General features: G+C 39.2%; 1 protein-coding gene across 2 annotated transcripts in view; it reads right to left on the bottom strand.

The window, feature by feature from the left end:
* Nucleotides 1-15,895, bottom strand: part of SLC26A5 (solute carrier family 26 member 5) — a 59,963-nt gene that overhangs the window by 17,126 nt on the left and 26,942 nt on the right. For both annotated transcript variants that reach the window (XM_037057083.1, XM_037057084.1), the window contains 5 exons: nucleotides 14,939-15,078; nucleotides 6,405-6,515; nucleotides 4,911-5,077; nucleotides 4,165-4,329; nucleotides 2,233-2,385 (listed from right to left, as the gene is read on the bottom strand). In XM_037057083.1, the coding sequence (XP_036912978.1) occupies nucleotides 2,233-2,385; nucleotides 4,165-4,329; nucleotides 4,911-5,077; nucleotides 6,405-6,515; nucleotides 14,939-15,078 (736 nt within the window). The remainder of the gene's footprint in view (nucleotides 1-2,232; nucleotides 2,386-4,164; nucleotides 4,330-4,910; nucleotides 5,078-6,404; nucleotides 6,516-14,938; nucleotides 15,079-15,895) is intronic.

Below are 15,895 nucleotides of genomic sequence, written 5' to 3'. Positions count from 1 at the left end.
GTTTTGAAAGGAAGAGTTGTATCTAGCTTCCAGCAATTCTAAGTTCTCCTAATGAGTCTCCCCACAAAACTAAAATGGACTCCACAGTTTCCTTGTGGCCTGGAATTTGTTTCTCTCTGTCTTGGTCTGTTCCATGATGAGGCGTTTGGCTACTAGCCTGCAAGCAGAAGAGGCCATAAAACCTTTCAGGAGTTGGCTTTGATGTGGGCCAGGCGAAATGCATCTCTGATAACATGGTATGAATAAAGGCCACTGAAGTCTGTATTATGAGAATGGTTCGATGAGAGTGGATCCTTATAAAATCTATGTCTGGGTCCACCATCCCCCTGCCGCCCCTGTTCACCACACAGCAGCACCGTGTGTGGTTAGAGCATCCTGTAGCTGCCTTCCCTCATTTCAATCAGGGTCAGAGTGAAAGTGCCCATCCCACCAGACATAAGGCTTCCTGGATTGTCAGGGCATAGATTTAGTTAGTGTGTAAAGTACAATCCTTAGTGAGCTATAAGAAGAGAGGAATAACAGGAGGAAGGGTAGCAATTTTCTTCCTCCTTAAGAACTAGAGCTGTAGAACCCTGAGTGGGTTGTGGCGGAGAGAAGGAATTTGGGCTGTGCAGGGAAGGAAGCAGGCCCCTTGCAGGGTGGGTGCTGCAGGGAGCCCTGTTCAAGGTAAGCTTATCGGACACTGCAGCCTGGAGACCAAGCGCACGGGTGCTTCCGGCCCCTTTTTTGTTGGTGGAAATTATGTGTGTTGCACTCAATTGTATTTATTGTACCTCTGAAATGGGGGCGTATTCAGTGGGGCCCAGAATACTCAAATCCACAGGATGAATATGGCTTAAGTTTCTGGAGCATCAACTTCATGCAGTGGTAAATAATTTACACCCTGCTTTCCTATGAACGCAAATATATTATGAAATAGAATGCAAAACTCCAAAATGTTTAAAAAATTTTTTATTGTTTCCTTTGCTCTGAGGAGAACTTAGATAAGAAATGTAAAAACACTGTAATTACAATGATAAAATTCTGAAGAACCATTGCCCTGCGAAACATAAAGGAACAATGGAAAATGGCCAGAGCCAGGACCAAGCCAGGACCAAGCCAGGAAGGGCAATCTTTGTCATTTACTTCACACTTAGGGCTTGCCTGTCTCCTTTGCTGAGAACCTTTTGCTCTCCTCCCAGAGGAAGCAGGAGCTCTGTGCCCAGCCCCAGTGAGAGACCAGGTTTTGAAACAGTCCTGTTGGGATGTAGGCAGACGGAAGCTCAGAGAAGGATCTAAGGGCCTGGCTTCCTTATGAGTCGTAATATTGGCCCCTAGGTTTTGTGGCTCAAACTTTTGGCTAAATTTGGGTTGGACACCTATGCTTTTTATTGTTTATCCTTATGGTTCCCAAATCATGCACCAAGGTGCTCCAGGATGCTGTGGGGAACTCACCAGGATACTGCAGAATAGAACTTTCAAGGAAAACAGTGACATCTGTTAGACCTTTGGTTTGAAGCAGCTCATAGTTTCCACATCAGTTCCTACTACATACCTGTTGATCACACTATTACTTTGAAAAGCTGGGCATCAGTGGCTGCTGCTGTAAAAAGCAAGTACCACGCAGTCAAAGTCAACAGAAACTGAGGGGAGTGGTGCCCATCAGATTCCAAAGTTTGAGGAGTTGTGAAGTGTCTGTCAGCTGCACACAGCCCATTAATATATTGTGGTTTTTTAGCAGTGTAATAAGTGTATATTTTATTTTAATTTATTTGCATTATATTAATAAACAGTTCCTAAGTTGTTAGACAAATATTTATTAAGTTGTTTGAACCTAACTATTCACTGAATGAAACTGTTAGATATTTCTTTTTGCCTAGGAGTGCCAGGAACCAAGAAAGTCTGGGAACTTTTGTCTTTTGCTCTTTTCAGAATTGAAACAGCTCAATTTTTTCCAGATTGTTAAAGTTATATGTGTTCATTGTAAAATAACTAGACAATAAAAATACTGAGGAAGAAAATTCTCTCATCTCATTACTCACAGACAATTCACAGTAAAATATTTATGAATAGTCTTTACCCGTATTTTAAGAATCATCCATTCTATGATTTTTCTTTCTTGTCATTGTATTTGCAAATGCTCCCCTCGCAAATTCTAACCTTCTCTTGGCAGAAATGAGAGGAAAAGGTCTAACTCCCTGTTCCTCCGGTCCACTTCTACATTCTCAGAGAAATAGCTGAAAATTGACTTACCGCAAAGAACTCTAAAGGAATGGGTGCCGGCAATTTCTCTTTAAATCTCTCATTAAACTCCTTGCCACCCAACAGCAAACCAAAAACCATCAGCCCGACGCCTAGGGAACACACGTTGAGGTTTTTAACATTCTGCAACACAGCAACTGTACTCTGCAACACAGTGAACACTGGGAGTTTATATCAAGCAGTGGTCTCTAAGTAGACAGAGATGCTCTCGCTCACTCATTCACACCAGCCATCCCACTACTGGACAGTGCTAGTGAAGTTCTCAGGCTGAAATCTCACTCTTTGTAGCTTCCAGTTAGGAGCCCCTCTTACCTATTCATACAACTTTAAAGTTGTAATTCTTATCCAACAATCTCATAGGATTCTTTGATATGCTAATGTGTCAATGTAGTATTATAAAATTCAGAAGAGTAAGCATTAGGAAAGATTAGGGACTGACACCAGCAAAACAACCCAAAAGTTAATACATAGAAAGGCCTCTAAGAGCTGAGAGAGAGTGAAATCACTGTTAGCAGATGAAAGAGGAATCAGGTGAGCTTTGAAGGCAAGAGGGTGCTGAAGTTTGAAAAGATGCCCAGGCGAGTTAAAGCCATTTAATTATTCCTAGGGTTGCAATCTCAGCACCCTAAATATAGTCAGTACTCATCTGGACTCTGGGAAAGTAGGTCACCCCTGAGTCCAAGCCACACAAGTTGCTTCCTCAGTGTACACTCACAGCAGACTCAGGTGCTCGTCTGTTCTAGTCCCTGTGTGACAAGGCATTCAGAGAAATCTCAGAGAAAGAGACATGTTACCTGCTATTATGGGACATGAAGAAGTTAGTTATTTGGGGAAGGTTCCTACAGTTTGATTCCATTCTAATCCATCAAGGACTCGATTTAAATGGACTCAAAGTGACTTTCCTAGACCCCTAATCTAAAGGTTTCCCTACTCAAGTTTCATGGTAGTCAGTGCCTTTTTTTCACAGCATTGAATGTAATATATAATTAATTACATATTTATGCAATTAATGACTTGTTATCTGTTTTCCCATGGACTTGTAAGTTCTAAGAGGGCAAGGGCCACATCTGCTCACACACCACTGTGCCTGGCAGTGTCTGGCACATAAATACTTACAAAAGCTATAAATTTTCCTGTCCAGGAATAGCTTTAGCAGTATCTCTGAAGTTTTATATGTAGTACTTTAACTGTCATTTAGTTCTAATTATTTAAAAATGTCCCTTATCCATAGGTTACTTAGAAGTAGCTATTTTGGTTTCTAAATTGATAGGGGTTTTTAGAGCTACTGTACATGTAGCTCTAAAGCTGTACATGATAGGGGTTTTTAGTTATTGATTGCTAATTATAATACTCTCAATGAAAAAAATACTAAATTTTTAGAATTTGTGATCAGTTTCACATATAAGTTACTACCACTGTTCTCTATGTAATGACAAAGAATTTACATTTTCTCTGAGTTGGGCGCAAGGCGCTCTCTCTATATTTTATTAGATTAAACTAGCTAATTATGTTAGTTAAATCTTTTATAGACTTTTATTTTGCCTGCAAGAGTAAGCATTTTTGAGAGAGCTAGGTTCTCCCATAACGCCTTTAAATTATTTGTTAGTTCCCAAAGAGAACGTAATTCTGTCTCAGTAAAAAGCTGTCTTTTTAGTTAGTTGGGGTAAAGGTGTAGCCACCAAATTAGGACCTAACGAAAATTTCCTTGTGGGGTAGGCAGTATCACACATGAATAAAAAATAGTAAAAATTAAGGTTTAATTCCTTTTGTAGTGCTCTTTTCAGGAAAGCTTTAGAATAATTAAATCCTTTTCATTTTGTTACAATTTTTCGAAAAAAAGAAAAGTGGGCCTTGAAGGTAAAAGAGATACAGAAGGAGGGAAATAAAGAAGGAAAAACTAGTATCAGCAAGTTGCTTACTTACATACACCACTGAAAAGATCCCACTGTACCGCTTTGTTTTGACTCCAAATAGGTATTTTAACATGGAGGTAAAGACGTGCACAGCGGCTGCCGTGGTAAAGCCACGCACCAGGGGCTCTGTGAGGTATATGGCCACAAATCCAAACCTGCAGACACCTAGGCAAAACTATTTTTTTAAATGACAAAGAAACAAATAAATCACATGATAGATTGAGGAGTTAAAGCCATCAGAAAATATTACAAAATATTTCTGGAAGTGAAAGTGTTTCTTTCCAGAACACTTTCTAACACTACAGACTTGGCTCCTGCAGCAGTTCAGAGGTTAACAAATCAACCACCGGTTGTACAAAAACACTGGAAGGTTTGGAATGGCTTGGAGTCCCAAAGAGCATTGGGCACACTCATACTTTCCCTGTCCCTCTGAACTGGGGACATGTTTTGTCAATGTCATTTCCTGTTCCTTCCAAGTAGGTAAGAGAAGCCCTATTCCTATCACTAACCAATCCTGCTTCAAGCTTTTCTTGCTTTGGGGATCTCTGAAGCACCCAGCCAAAGCTTGCTAGCTCCTAATGAATGCACATTCAAGTTAGGCAAATGGTTAGTTGGGCTGGTGTTCCTGAGTGCCATGAACCCTGAGCTCTGGGTTCTTGCAGACTGCCTCTACCCAATATGTAGACAAGCCAAGAGTGCTCAGTAGGTATTTCTGAAATGAACACATGAGAACCCATTTCCCCATCTGTGTCTTACCTGAATGATTCCTGAAAGTAAGGTCACAGACATGGCGACTTTCACTCTTAAAGCATCTCTTGCTTCTGTACCGTTGGTTGCGTTTGCTCCTCCCGGAATGACTATATCATCTGGTACTAATCGAACAGCCACACCACCAATCATCAGGCTAATAACAGCAAACGGACCTGAAAAAATGAAGCATTAACCAAGGAAATCATTTTCAGTGTCTCTGATGTGACTGTTGCCAGTACGCTAGAGAACACAGGTGAAGTCAATAACTCATCTTTGAAATAAAAGTTGCATTACTCTCTGTAAGCATTAAACTACTGCGTGTCGTTCATATGTAAACAATGTGTGTGCAGACTGTATTCTCCAAAAATTACTATGATGGTATCTTCCATCCTATAGACTTCTGGAATGTTGACATTTCCCCATAAGAGGTAGACTGATCCTTAATCCTCAGTCCTTGAATCTGGGAGGACTTAAAACCTACTGGTAATGGAAAGAATGCAGCAGAAGTGATACTGCCAGCTGCTGAGGCTCGGAAACAAAAGGTGATGCAGCTTTCATCAGAGAGCTGTTACACTTGCTTGTGCAGGAGCCCTGAGTGTGAGAAAGCTCCAGTTAGGATCACTGGGAGAGAAGGAAGAGGGGAGACTAGAGGGGAGAGAGGGGAACTGGGAACCGAGGGGGAAAGGAGAGGGTGAAAGAGAGAGAGAGAGAGAGAGAGAGGGAGAGAGAGAGAGAGAGAGAGAGAGAGAGAGAGAGAGAGAGAGAGAGAGATGCAGGCTTCCTGCAGCCACTCCAGTCCCACCTCCCTTCTGACTCTCAACTGCATGAGACCCTGAGCCAGAACTGCCTGCATGAGCCTTTCCCAGATCATGCCCACAGGAGCTGTGACCCATGATAAAATGATTCTTGTTTTAAGCTGCTAAATTTGGGGGGTATTTCTTACCAAGGAATGGACAGCTGAAACATTGTGCCTGTGTTTGCTGTGGCAGTCTCATGCAGCACCAACACTTACATAATCCACATAAATCTGATACTAAATACACTAAAGGGAATCCATGTACAATTCAGAGCCTAAAGTTAGACGAAAGTGCAATACATGTACAGTAATTAGGAACTTGAAGTACCACTAATAAAATAAATAGAAAGAAAAACCAGATGCAAGCAAATTTATGAACTAAAGCACTTATTTCCACAGATTTTAGCAATTGCTCTTCTTACATAATGAAATTGTCTTTTTTTCATTATGCCAAGATTATGAGAAAGCTATTAGTTCTAGAAATATCGGGGGGAGTATATGTTTAAAAGCACCCATTGGTATGCCGTAAGTTATTAATCAAGTTATTGCTTAATATTATTATTAATATTATTAAGCAGCATTAATATTATTAAGCAAGTTATTATTAAGCAGATGTTCTAATAAGAAACACTATTTTTTTGGCACATTGCAAAACTTAGAAATCCAAAAGGAAAGGTACTAAAATATCAAGTATCAGCTTTTACCTATGGATATGTGTTTGGAGGTTCCAAAAAAACAATACATGATAACAGGGTAAAATGAAGAGTACAGGCCAAACACCGGAGGCACAGCCGCCAACATTGCGAAGGCTAAACCTGTGGGATTAAATACCAAAGAGAAGCAGGGAGGTCATTAGAAAACAGGTTCATATGTATTTTTCTATTGGCTCTTTATCTTTAATTTTTTTTATTTTAATTGTTGTTCACAGTTTTCTGCCTCACCCCCCAGCCCGCCCCCCAGCCCTCCCCACCTCCCTCCTGTTTCCACCCCCTCCCCCGGTTATTGTCCATGTGTCCTTTAGATTTGTTCCTGCAAACCCTACACCCCTTTCCCCTGAAATTCCCTCTCCTCTCCCCTCTGGTCACTGTCAGCCTGTTCTCAATTTCAGTGGCTTTGGTTATATTTTGCTTGTTTGTTTATTTTGTTGATTAGGTTCCTGTTAAAGATGAGATCATGTGGTATTTGTCTTTCACTGCCTGGCTTATTTCGCTTAGCATAATGCTCTCCAGTTCCATCCATGTACTGGTTCTTTACCTCTGACCAACAAGTGAACACTGTGTTAACCTTCCTAACTGGCCCGCCCTTCTGCCCCTAACCTACACATAATCCTACTTTTGTGCTTAGAGGGTCCAGGCTGAGAGTTTCCCTTGTCATCTCCTCTATGCCAGGAGGCATATTTTTTTCTGCTTTATTCTTCCCCAACTTTAGATAAGGGCAGGAAGTCTTACTTGACTGGCACAGTTGTAATCTGGTGTTGATGCCCAAATGCTGGCTGTTTCTCTAGTGCGATGATTTTGTGGGTTCTTTGTGGGTTCTTTCAATAAGGAACTGCCCCTGTACCAGTTCCTTGGCCAGTGTAAAGCCCCTCCCCTGACTTCAGTTTTCACAGGTCCCAGGTTCTTACATTGCATCCAGACTCATCCTGTAGGCTGTCTTCTTGGGTGGGTACCTTTCAAATGAGCCAAGCCTGGTTACCTTTGGGACACCTAGTTATCCAAAGGCAAAGCTTGGCACCTTAACCCAAGAAAATTTGGAAGTGCAGGCCACACCCACTGGAAGTCTCTCTCTTTACTCTGCAGTAATAGGCAGTTCACACCCTTTTACTTGTAGATTTTTTTTCCTTGCAAGAATTAGGCAACAGTTCCCACAAACTCCAGGGGACACATGTCCAGCAGTGAGTGGTTCTCTTGCAATGCTTCCTTCCTTCCATGATTTTGGATGGAAAGGAAATGCATAGGGCTTTCGCCTCTAGAAAATCCTCATTGTACTTCTAAAGAGCAGCCCATTTCTCTCACTCATATTTTGCATAGATGGTCTGGAATTCCTCCTCAGAATGTGGAGGCAATACCTTTTGTTCTCAGCATTGGGGCCTCACCCAACCATCTGAGACAATGAGAAAATTCACATAATTCAGTGTCATGTTACTAAAAAAAATAATTTTAGCAAAAAAAGTTGGGAAAGCATTCCTGTTTCACATGTAATAATATAGGTGCTTGGATGTTGCCTTCTTTAAAAGACAAATTGTATCTCTCACAAAGAAACTCATATCTGTAGTTAAAAAAAAAAGTGAAGCAGTACTACAAGACTCCAAGGGGGAGCTGGCACTCTTCTGCCTGACCTCCAGGGTCCACCTGCAGAGGCACTCACCTCCAACCCTCTTAGCTGTCTTTCTATCACTGATTTTCATGTTTCTAAATCAGCTGTACTCAGTGCAGATGTTTTGCCCCTGGGGACATGTGACAATGTATAGAGACATTTTATTATTATGACTGGGGACAAGGATTGCTATTTGGCATCTCATAGGTAGAAGCCAGGGATGCTGCTGAACATCTTACTGGGCACAGGGCAGTCCCCATGCCAAACAATGTAATAAATATACATGGTGTGGGGTTGAAGTCTTGTTCTAAATAATATGTTTGGATCATTATTTCTTAGTTTAAAGGTCTTAGACAAACTACTGACTTTCTATTTTGTGTGTTTCTTCAGCTTCCCCTTAGTTATATCATACTTATGTGACTTTTTGTTCCACGTTAGAAAGTTTTTGGATCTATTTATCCCTGGTATCCTTATGTTTTACTATGGTGTGCCTTGTTTCAAGTAATTTTTCACTTAGTTTGCTGGGTTCTTGGTGTTGCCTTCAGCCTGAAAATTCATGTATTTCAATTCTGAGAATTACCTTTCATAATCTCTCCTCTTCTATTCACCCTCCTCTTTCTGGAACTCCCAGTAGAGGTATGACAGGACAACAGTACCGAGCCTCCGAAACTCATCCCTTATTATCCATTCATTTATCTTTTTCTTCTACTTCTGGAAGATTCTCTCTGCTCTATCTTCTAACCCTTGGACTGAATATTTTCTTCCAGTTATCATATTTTTAATTTCGATGAGCTCTTCTTTTTGTCTGAATGTTCTTTTAAAAATTGTGTCTTATTCTTGATTCATGGATTCAATATGTTTTTATATCTTGCTAAGGATATTGTAGTGCAAATATTTTTCATTTTGTCCTTTCCATTATTTATGTTCCCAAAGAGTTCCTTCCTTCTGTTTGGATGGTTTTCTATCCTTCTTGAAGGTTCATGGGCATTGGCGCATGTTGTTTACTATGGGCTTTATTGTAGGGCAACTGGGTGACCAGCCAGCATCTTCCCTGGGAACTCCCAGGTTATCACCACAGCTCTTGTCTCAAGGAGCAGTTCACTGCCTGTCTTGGGCTATCAGTGCTTGCAGGCTCTTTAGAGCTGAACAGGCCAGGAAGAGCCTTTGTTAGCTCACAGTTCAATGTGTAGACTTTTACTTAATCCTTTGGGCACCTTTCAATATTTTCATTCCACCATCCACTGCAAGGCATCGATGTGGGGAGCTGAATGTCTATGTGTGACTTATTACACAGATTTTCCACTGAATCCCCTGCTTCTAGCTCTCACCTGTTTCTCACCTTTGACAATACTTGGAGCCTCCAATTTTTCAACGTTCTGGAGGGCAGACACCTAAATATCAAATTTCTCCACTCTGATAATTGAGTTGCCACTTGTTCAGAGGTTGACATCTTTTTCCCCTGCTTCACAATGTCTCCTTTCCCATTTCCTTTGTCCTTCCTAGTTACACCATTTGCCCTTGAATACCCTGATTCTATGGGTATTTTAAATAAATTAGAAATAGAAGCATGTGTGTAATCTGCCATCTTTGACAAAGTACTTTTTTTACTAATTTAAATGATTCATCAATCAATTGCTGTTATTTTGTTTTTCATACTTACCTATTCAATGACTAGTGATTGGCAGAAAAATACCTCTTCCATTGAAATTCAATTGTGGGATGACCTAGACTGCTCAGCAGTACACAACCTACCAGATAATTCTGTTTTGAAATACTTTCTTCCTTTCTGTAATACCACACACACACACCCTTACAAGTACTTCTTCTTTTAAAAATTACTTTCTTTTTTGTGTTTCATTTTTTATTGTATTTATTGGGGTGACATGAGTTAATAAACTTACATAGTTTTCTTTTTTATGAGCCATTTTATTTACTTATTTATTTTTAAAGATTTTATTTATTTACTTTTAGACAGAGGGCAAGGGAGAGAGAAAGTGGGGAAGAAACATCAATGTGTGATTGTGTCTCATGTGCCCCCAACTGGGGACCTGGCCTGCAACCCAGGCATGTGCCCTGGCTGGGAATTGAACCTGTGACCCTTTGGTTCACAGGCCAGTGCTCAATCCACTGAGCCACACCAGCCAGGGCAAATTACATAGTTCTCAAGTATATTCTACAATTCATCATTCGTAAATCGTATTATATGTTCACCACCCAGAGTCAAGTCTCCTCTTGTCTTTCCTGCACTGTTTATCTCCCCTTTAACATCTTCTAACTCCCCCACCTCCTTTACCTGCTACTAATCACCAGACTGTTGTCTGTGTCTATGACTTTTTTTTTGCTTAATCCCTTCACCATTTTCACCCAGCTAGCCAAGCCCCCTCCCCTCTGACAGCTGTCAGTCTGTTCTCTGTATCCATGAGTCTGTTTCAATTTTGTTAGTTTATTTATTTTTTTCATTAGATTTCACTATAATCAGATGGTACTTGTTTTTCTCTGACTGCTTTATTTCATTTAGCATAATACTCTCTAGGTCCATTCCTGCTGTTGCAAAATATAAGATTTCCTTTTTTTATGGCTAAATGGTATTCTGTTGTGTAAATGTGTCACAGCATTTTTATCCATCGTGTACTGATGGGCACTTGGGCTGCTTCTAAATCTTGGCTATTGTAAATAACACTGCAATGAACACAGAGGTGTATATATCTTTCAAATTAGTAGTTCCGGTTTCTTCAGGTATATTCCCAGAAGTGGAATCACTGGGTCATAAGGCAGTTGAATTTTTAATTTTTTGAGGAAACTCCATACTGTTTTCCACAGTGACTGCACCATTCTGCAATCCCACCAACACTGCATGAGGGTTTCCTTTCCTCCACATCCTCGCCAACATTTGTTGTTTATTGATTTATTGATGATAGCCATTCTGACAGGTGTGAGGTGATATCTAATTGTGGTTTTAATTTGCATTTCTCGGATGATTAGTGATGTTGAGCATCTTTTTATGTCTATTGGCCACCTGTATATCCTGTTTGGAAAAATGTCTATTCAGGTCCTCAGCCCATTTTTTAATTAAATATTTTGGTTGTTTGGTGTTGAGTTGTGTAAGTTCTTTGTGAATTTTAGATATTAACCTCTTATCAGATGTATCATTGATGAATATGTTCTCTCATTCAGTGGGCTGTCTTTTTGTTTGTTGATAATTTCCTTTGCTGTGTGAAAATGTTTTACTTTGATGTAGTCCCACTTATTTATTTTTTCTTTTGTTTCCCTTGCCTGAGGAGATATGTCAGAGAAAAAATATTGCTACAAGAAATATCTGACATTTTACTGCCTATACTTACTTCTAGGATTTTTATGGCTTTGAGTCTAACATTTAAGTCTTTAATTCATTTTGAGTTTATTCTTATGTATGGTATAAATTGGCAATCTAGTTTCATTTTTTTGCATGTATTGGTCCAGTTTTCACAACAGTATTTATTGAATAAACTATCTTTATTCCATTGTGTGTTCTTGCCTCCTTTGTCAAGTATTAATTGACCATGAAGATGTGAATTAATTTCTGGGCTCTGTATCCTGTTCCATTTATCTCTGCCTGTTTTTATGCCAGTACCATGTTGTTTTGACTATTATGGCCTTGTAATATAGTTTGATATTGGGTAGTGTGAAATTTCCAAATTATTCTTCTTTCTCAGGATCGCTGTGACTATTTGGAGGTCTCTTGTCTTTCCATATAGATTTCTGGAATATTTGTTTTAGGTTCTGTAAAATACACCATTGGTATTTTTATAGAAATTGTGTTGAATCTATAGATTGTTTTGGGTAGTGTGGGCATTTTAATGATGTTAATTCTTCCTATCCATAACCATGGTATATGCTTCCACTTATTTGTATCTTTTTCAATTTCTTTCTTCAGTGTATCATAATTTTCAGAGTACAGGTCTTTTATATCCTTGATTAAATTTATTCCTCGCTATTTCATTATTATTTTTGATGCAATTATAAATGGATTGTTTTCTTAGTTTCTTGTTCTGATAGTTTATTATTGGTGTATAAAAATGCAACTGGTTTCTGGATATTTCCTTTGTATTCTGCTACTTGACTAAATTCATTTATCAGTTCTATTAGTTTTTGGTGAAATCTTTAGGATTCTCCATATGCAGTATCATATCATCTGTAAATAATGAGAGTTTTACTTTTTCCTGTCTGACTTGGATGGCTTTTATTTCTTCTTGCCTCATTGCTGGGGCTAGGACTCCCAGTACGATGTTAAATAAGAGAGGTGAAAGCAGACATCCTGGTCTTACTCCTGTGCTTAAGAATAACTAAAGCTTTTAGTTTTTGCCCATTGAGTAAGATGTTGGCTGTAGGTTTTTCGTATATGGCCTTTATTATGTTGAAGTATATTCCCTTTATTCCCACTTTGCTGAGAGTTTATATCATAAATGGTGCTAGTTATTAGCAAATGCTTTTCTGCATCTATTGATAAGATAATGTGATTTTTGTCTTTCATTTTGTTTATATGATGTATCATATGTATTGATTTGCAGATATCGTATCAACCTTACATCCCAGGAATAAATCCCACTTGATTATAGTGTATGATCTTTTTAATATATTGCTAGATTTGGTTTGCTAATATTTTGTTGAGGATATTTGCATCTATGTTCAGCAGGGATATTAATGTATAATTTTCTTTTTTGTGATGTCTTTATTTGGTTTTGGAAGTAGGATAATGCAGGCCCATAAAATGAACTTAGGAGTCTTCACTCGAGGATATGTTTATTGTCTCCTTTGATGGCTTTGTCTATTGCCATGGTTTAAATGTTACCCATATGTCAAATATTCCCAAACTGGTATCTCTAGCCCACATATATATTTTGAATGCATTATATAAGCATAAACATGAGATGGCCATTTGTCTATCTCACAAGCATCACAACTTTCACATGATCACACTTTCCTTTAATTCCATTCCATTATTATGTCTGCAATTATTATGTCTCCATCCCCCAGGTGTTTAAATAAAAAATCTGAGAGTTATTCTCGACAATTTCTCTTCCTTGCTGTCCCTACACCCAACTTATAAGTCCAGAAACCTTAAAGTAATTCTTGACACATCTTTTTTCCTTATTCTCCTCCAAATTATTGCAATAGTCAGTCTTGCTAATCTTGGCATAAAATATAGCATGTATCTTTTCAATTCCCTCTATTTTTACAACCATCACTCTAGTTTATGATGGAAGAAGGCTAATAGGTCAAAGAGAAATTTGAAATGGCATTCTAGTGGAAACCCAGCTAGGCTAAATCCTGAAGATTTCTTCACAGTATTACTTTGCATGGGTTAACTGCAGTCATTTCCTGCAGTTTTGTTAGTCCAGCTGGGCTGAAGGTCAGTTAATTTCTGTTTCCCATGTCAGATGCTGGGCCCCTTTGCTCCTCTCTCTGCTCTCACCTCTGTCTCTGAATCTGTCTTTCTCTATCATTGGGATTTTGGTGCCCAGGTGGCTACGGAAAACTGTCCTAAACCTGACTTAAGGCTTTTATTTAATAGATTCAGTAGATTTGGTAAATCAGACACCTGGAAAATTTGCAACTCAACCAAATGATCATTAGGGGATGTGATTTTTTGACCATTGACCATCTGATGATTAAATTTTGGGAAATTGGAGAAGGGAATAAATTGTTGGCCAGCTGACCTAGAGGCTGTTGGAGCCATTATCACCTTTGCTTATACTGAGTCATTATCACCTCTAAACTGATCTCTCCACATTCATTCTGGTACCCCTCCCACCAACTAAATCCATTCTCAAAAGGGCGATCTCAGTGAAAAGCATGCTGATAGCTTTCACCGTAGTCAGAATGAATCCAACAGTGGCTTACAAAGGCTGGGTAGACTTGCCCCTGTTCACTTTGCTCGAAGAACAATTTCTTCCTGTTAATTCTTAAAACCAAGTCTCCAAACACCCAATATTTTTCCTGCGAAATGCCTTCACACATGCTGTTCATTCTGCCTAAAATGCATTTCCTCTCATTCTTTACCTGCCCAGTCCTTTAGGTCACAGCTCAAATCTCATTTCCTTAAAGAGTTTTTTTTTAAAGATTTTATTTATTTTTAGACAGAGGAAGGGAGGGAGAAAGAAAGGGAGAGAAACATCAACGGTCTCTCCCATGGCCCCTACTGGGGACCTGGCCTGCAACCCAAGTATGTGTCCTGACTGGGAATCAAACCAGAGACCCTTCGGTTCATAGGCTGTTGCTCAGTCCACTGAGTCACACCAGCCAGGGCTAAAGAGGTTTTTCTGTTTTGTTTTGTTTTGGTGATTTGCCTACTTAAATTAGGTCTCCCTGTGATTATCTCATAGTGCCCTGTATTTTCCTTCCCAGTGTTTAACATCATTTGTAATTAAAATTTTATATGTACTTTTGTTTGCTTCATGTCTCTCTTCCTGATCAGAGAGTTAGTTCTATGACAGGCAGGGCTGGGAAGATGCTTGATAAACAAATGTGACTACATGAATAAATTACTGAGATGTTCTTAAATTCTCATATCCCATATCAAGATCACACAAATGCAGAGGAATTCAGTGTTTCATGGTCTGTTGTCATCAGAATATGAATTTGTTGTCAAGAGCCTTCATTACAACAATGCCAACGTTTCACAGAGTGACTGAGTAACCCAGCCAGTCCCCACCTGGACTGATATGCAAAACAATATCACCATATTCTGCTACTACTATCTCAGGGGCTTTTCAAGGGTTACATTTTCTGAAGAATTATTTTAGACAGGTAACGTTTCCTGGAATGGTACAAAAACTATAAATTTACAATCACGATGAAATTAAACAGAGAAAAAGTCAAGCAATTGTTTGAGGAGATGGTAATAAGAGAAACAAACAGAGATGAATAAATATGTCCTACTGACCTTGAGGGAGCTGCAGCACCCCAGTGCTTATGCCTGAGACCAAGTCACCTAGCACGTACTCTTTGAACTTGTATGCTGGCAGCCACTTAGTGATGGGTAAAAACATATAGATGATATTTCTTATTTTCTTAGGTGTACATCTGGGAGGACAAAGAAAGAGAAGAAAATGAGGAACATTTCTGTAGACTTCAAATCAAGGGATTTCCCTTCCTTGTATCCTGGAACAATAAGGAAAACATTCACCACTGGTGCTGAGAATAACCTTGTCATTCTGCAGAGATCAGAGACAAGGAGAACTGCTTCTTGCAATTCTGTGTTGTTGGGAACATCTAAACTGACTCCATAATAATGCTCTGCAACTGACCTTGAAAAACATGAAAAATTCAGCTTCAGATTAATTGAGATAACCCAGAAGCTATTTTTTTCAGATGAGATTGGGTGCATTCAGGGTGGTATGGCTGTAGACTCAGAAGCTGTTTTTCAATTCTCACCTGAAGATATTTTTATTGGTTTTAGAGAAAGAGGAAGGAAAGCAGGGGAGGAAGGGAGGTGAGAGAGAAAGATGTATCAGTTGCCTCCCATATGTGCCCCAACTGGAGATTGAACTTGCAAGCTAGGTATGTACCCCTAACTGGGAATTGAACCTGCAACCTTTTGGTCCATGGTATGACACTCCAACTTAGCCTCCCAGTCAGGGACAGAAGCTCTTATTTTAATAGATGCAATTTTTGCTGTAGTTTCTGTGTTGGTATAAAAGAGAAGTAGGGCTATTATTTACTGATTGAGTTAATTTTTGAATATGGAACCACTGACCAGCATCTGCCCATTTAGTTTTTTTCTTCCTTATAAAATAAAGGAGATTTATACACATATTCTGAGCTTTATTAATATGTATCCATTGCTTTAGGGTCTTTGATTAGGTAAACTCAAAACACCATTTGTCAATAGAGTGTAGTA

Source organism: Sturnira hondurensis, unplaced genomic scaffold (genome assembly GCF_014824575.4).
Source record: "Sturnira hondurensis isolate 20B ecotype Veracruz unplaced genomic scaffold, ASM1482457v3 Scaffold0009314, whole genome shotgun sequence".
NCBI classification, from domain to species: Eukaryota; Metazoa; Chordata; class Mammalia; order Chiroptera; family Phyllostomidae; genus Sturnira; species Sturnira hondurensis.
The sequence above is the reverse complement of the archived record's forward strand: the minus strand, read 5'-3'. Positions and strand labels throughout refer to the sequence as shown.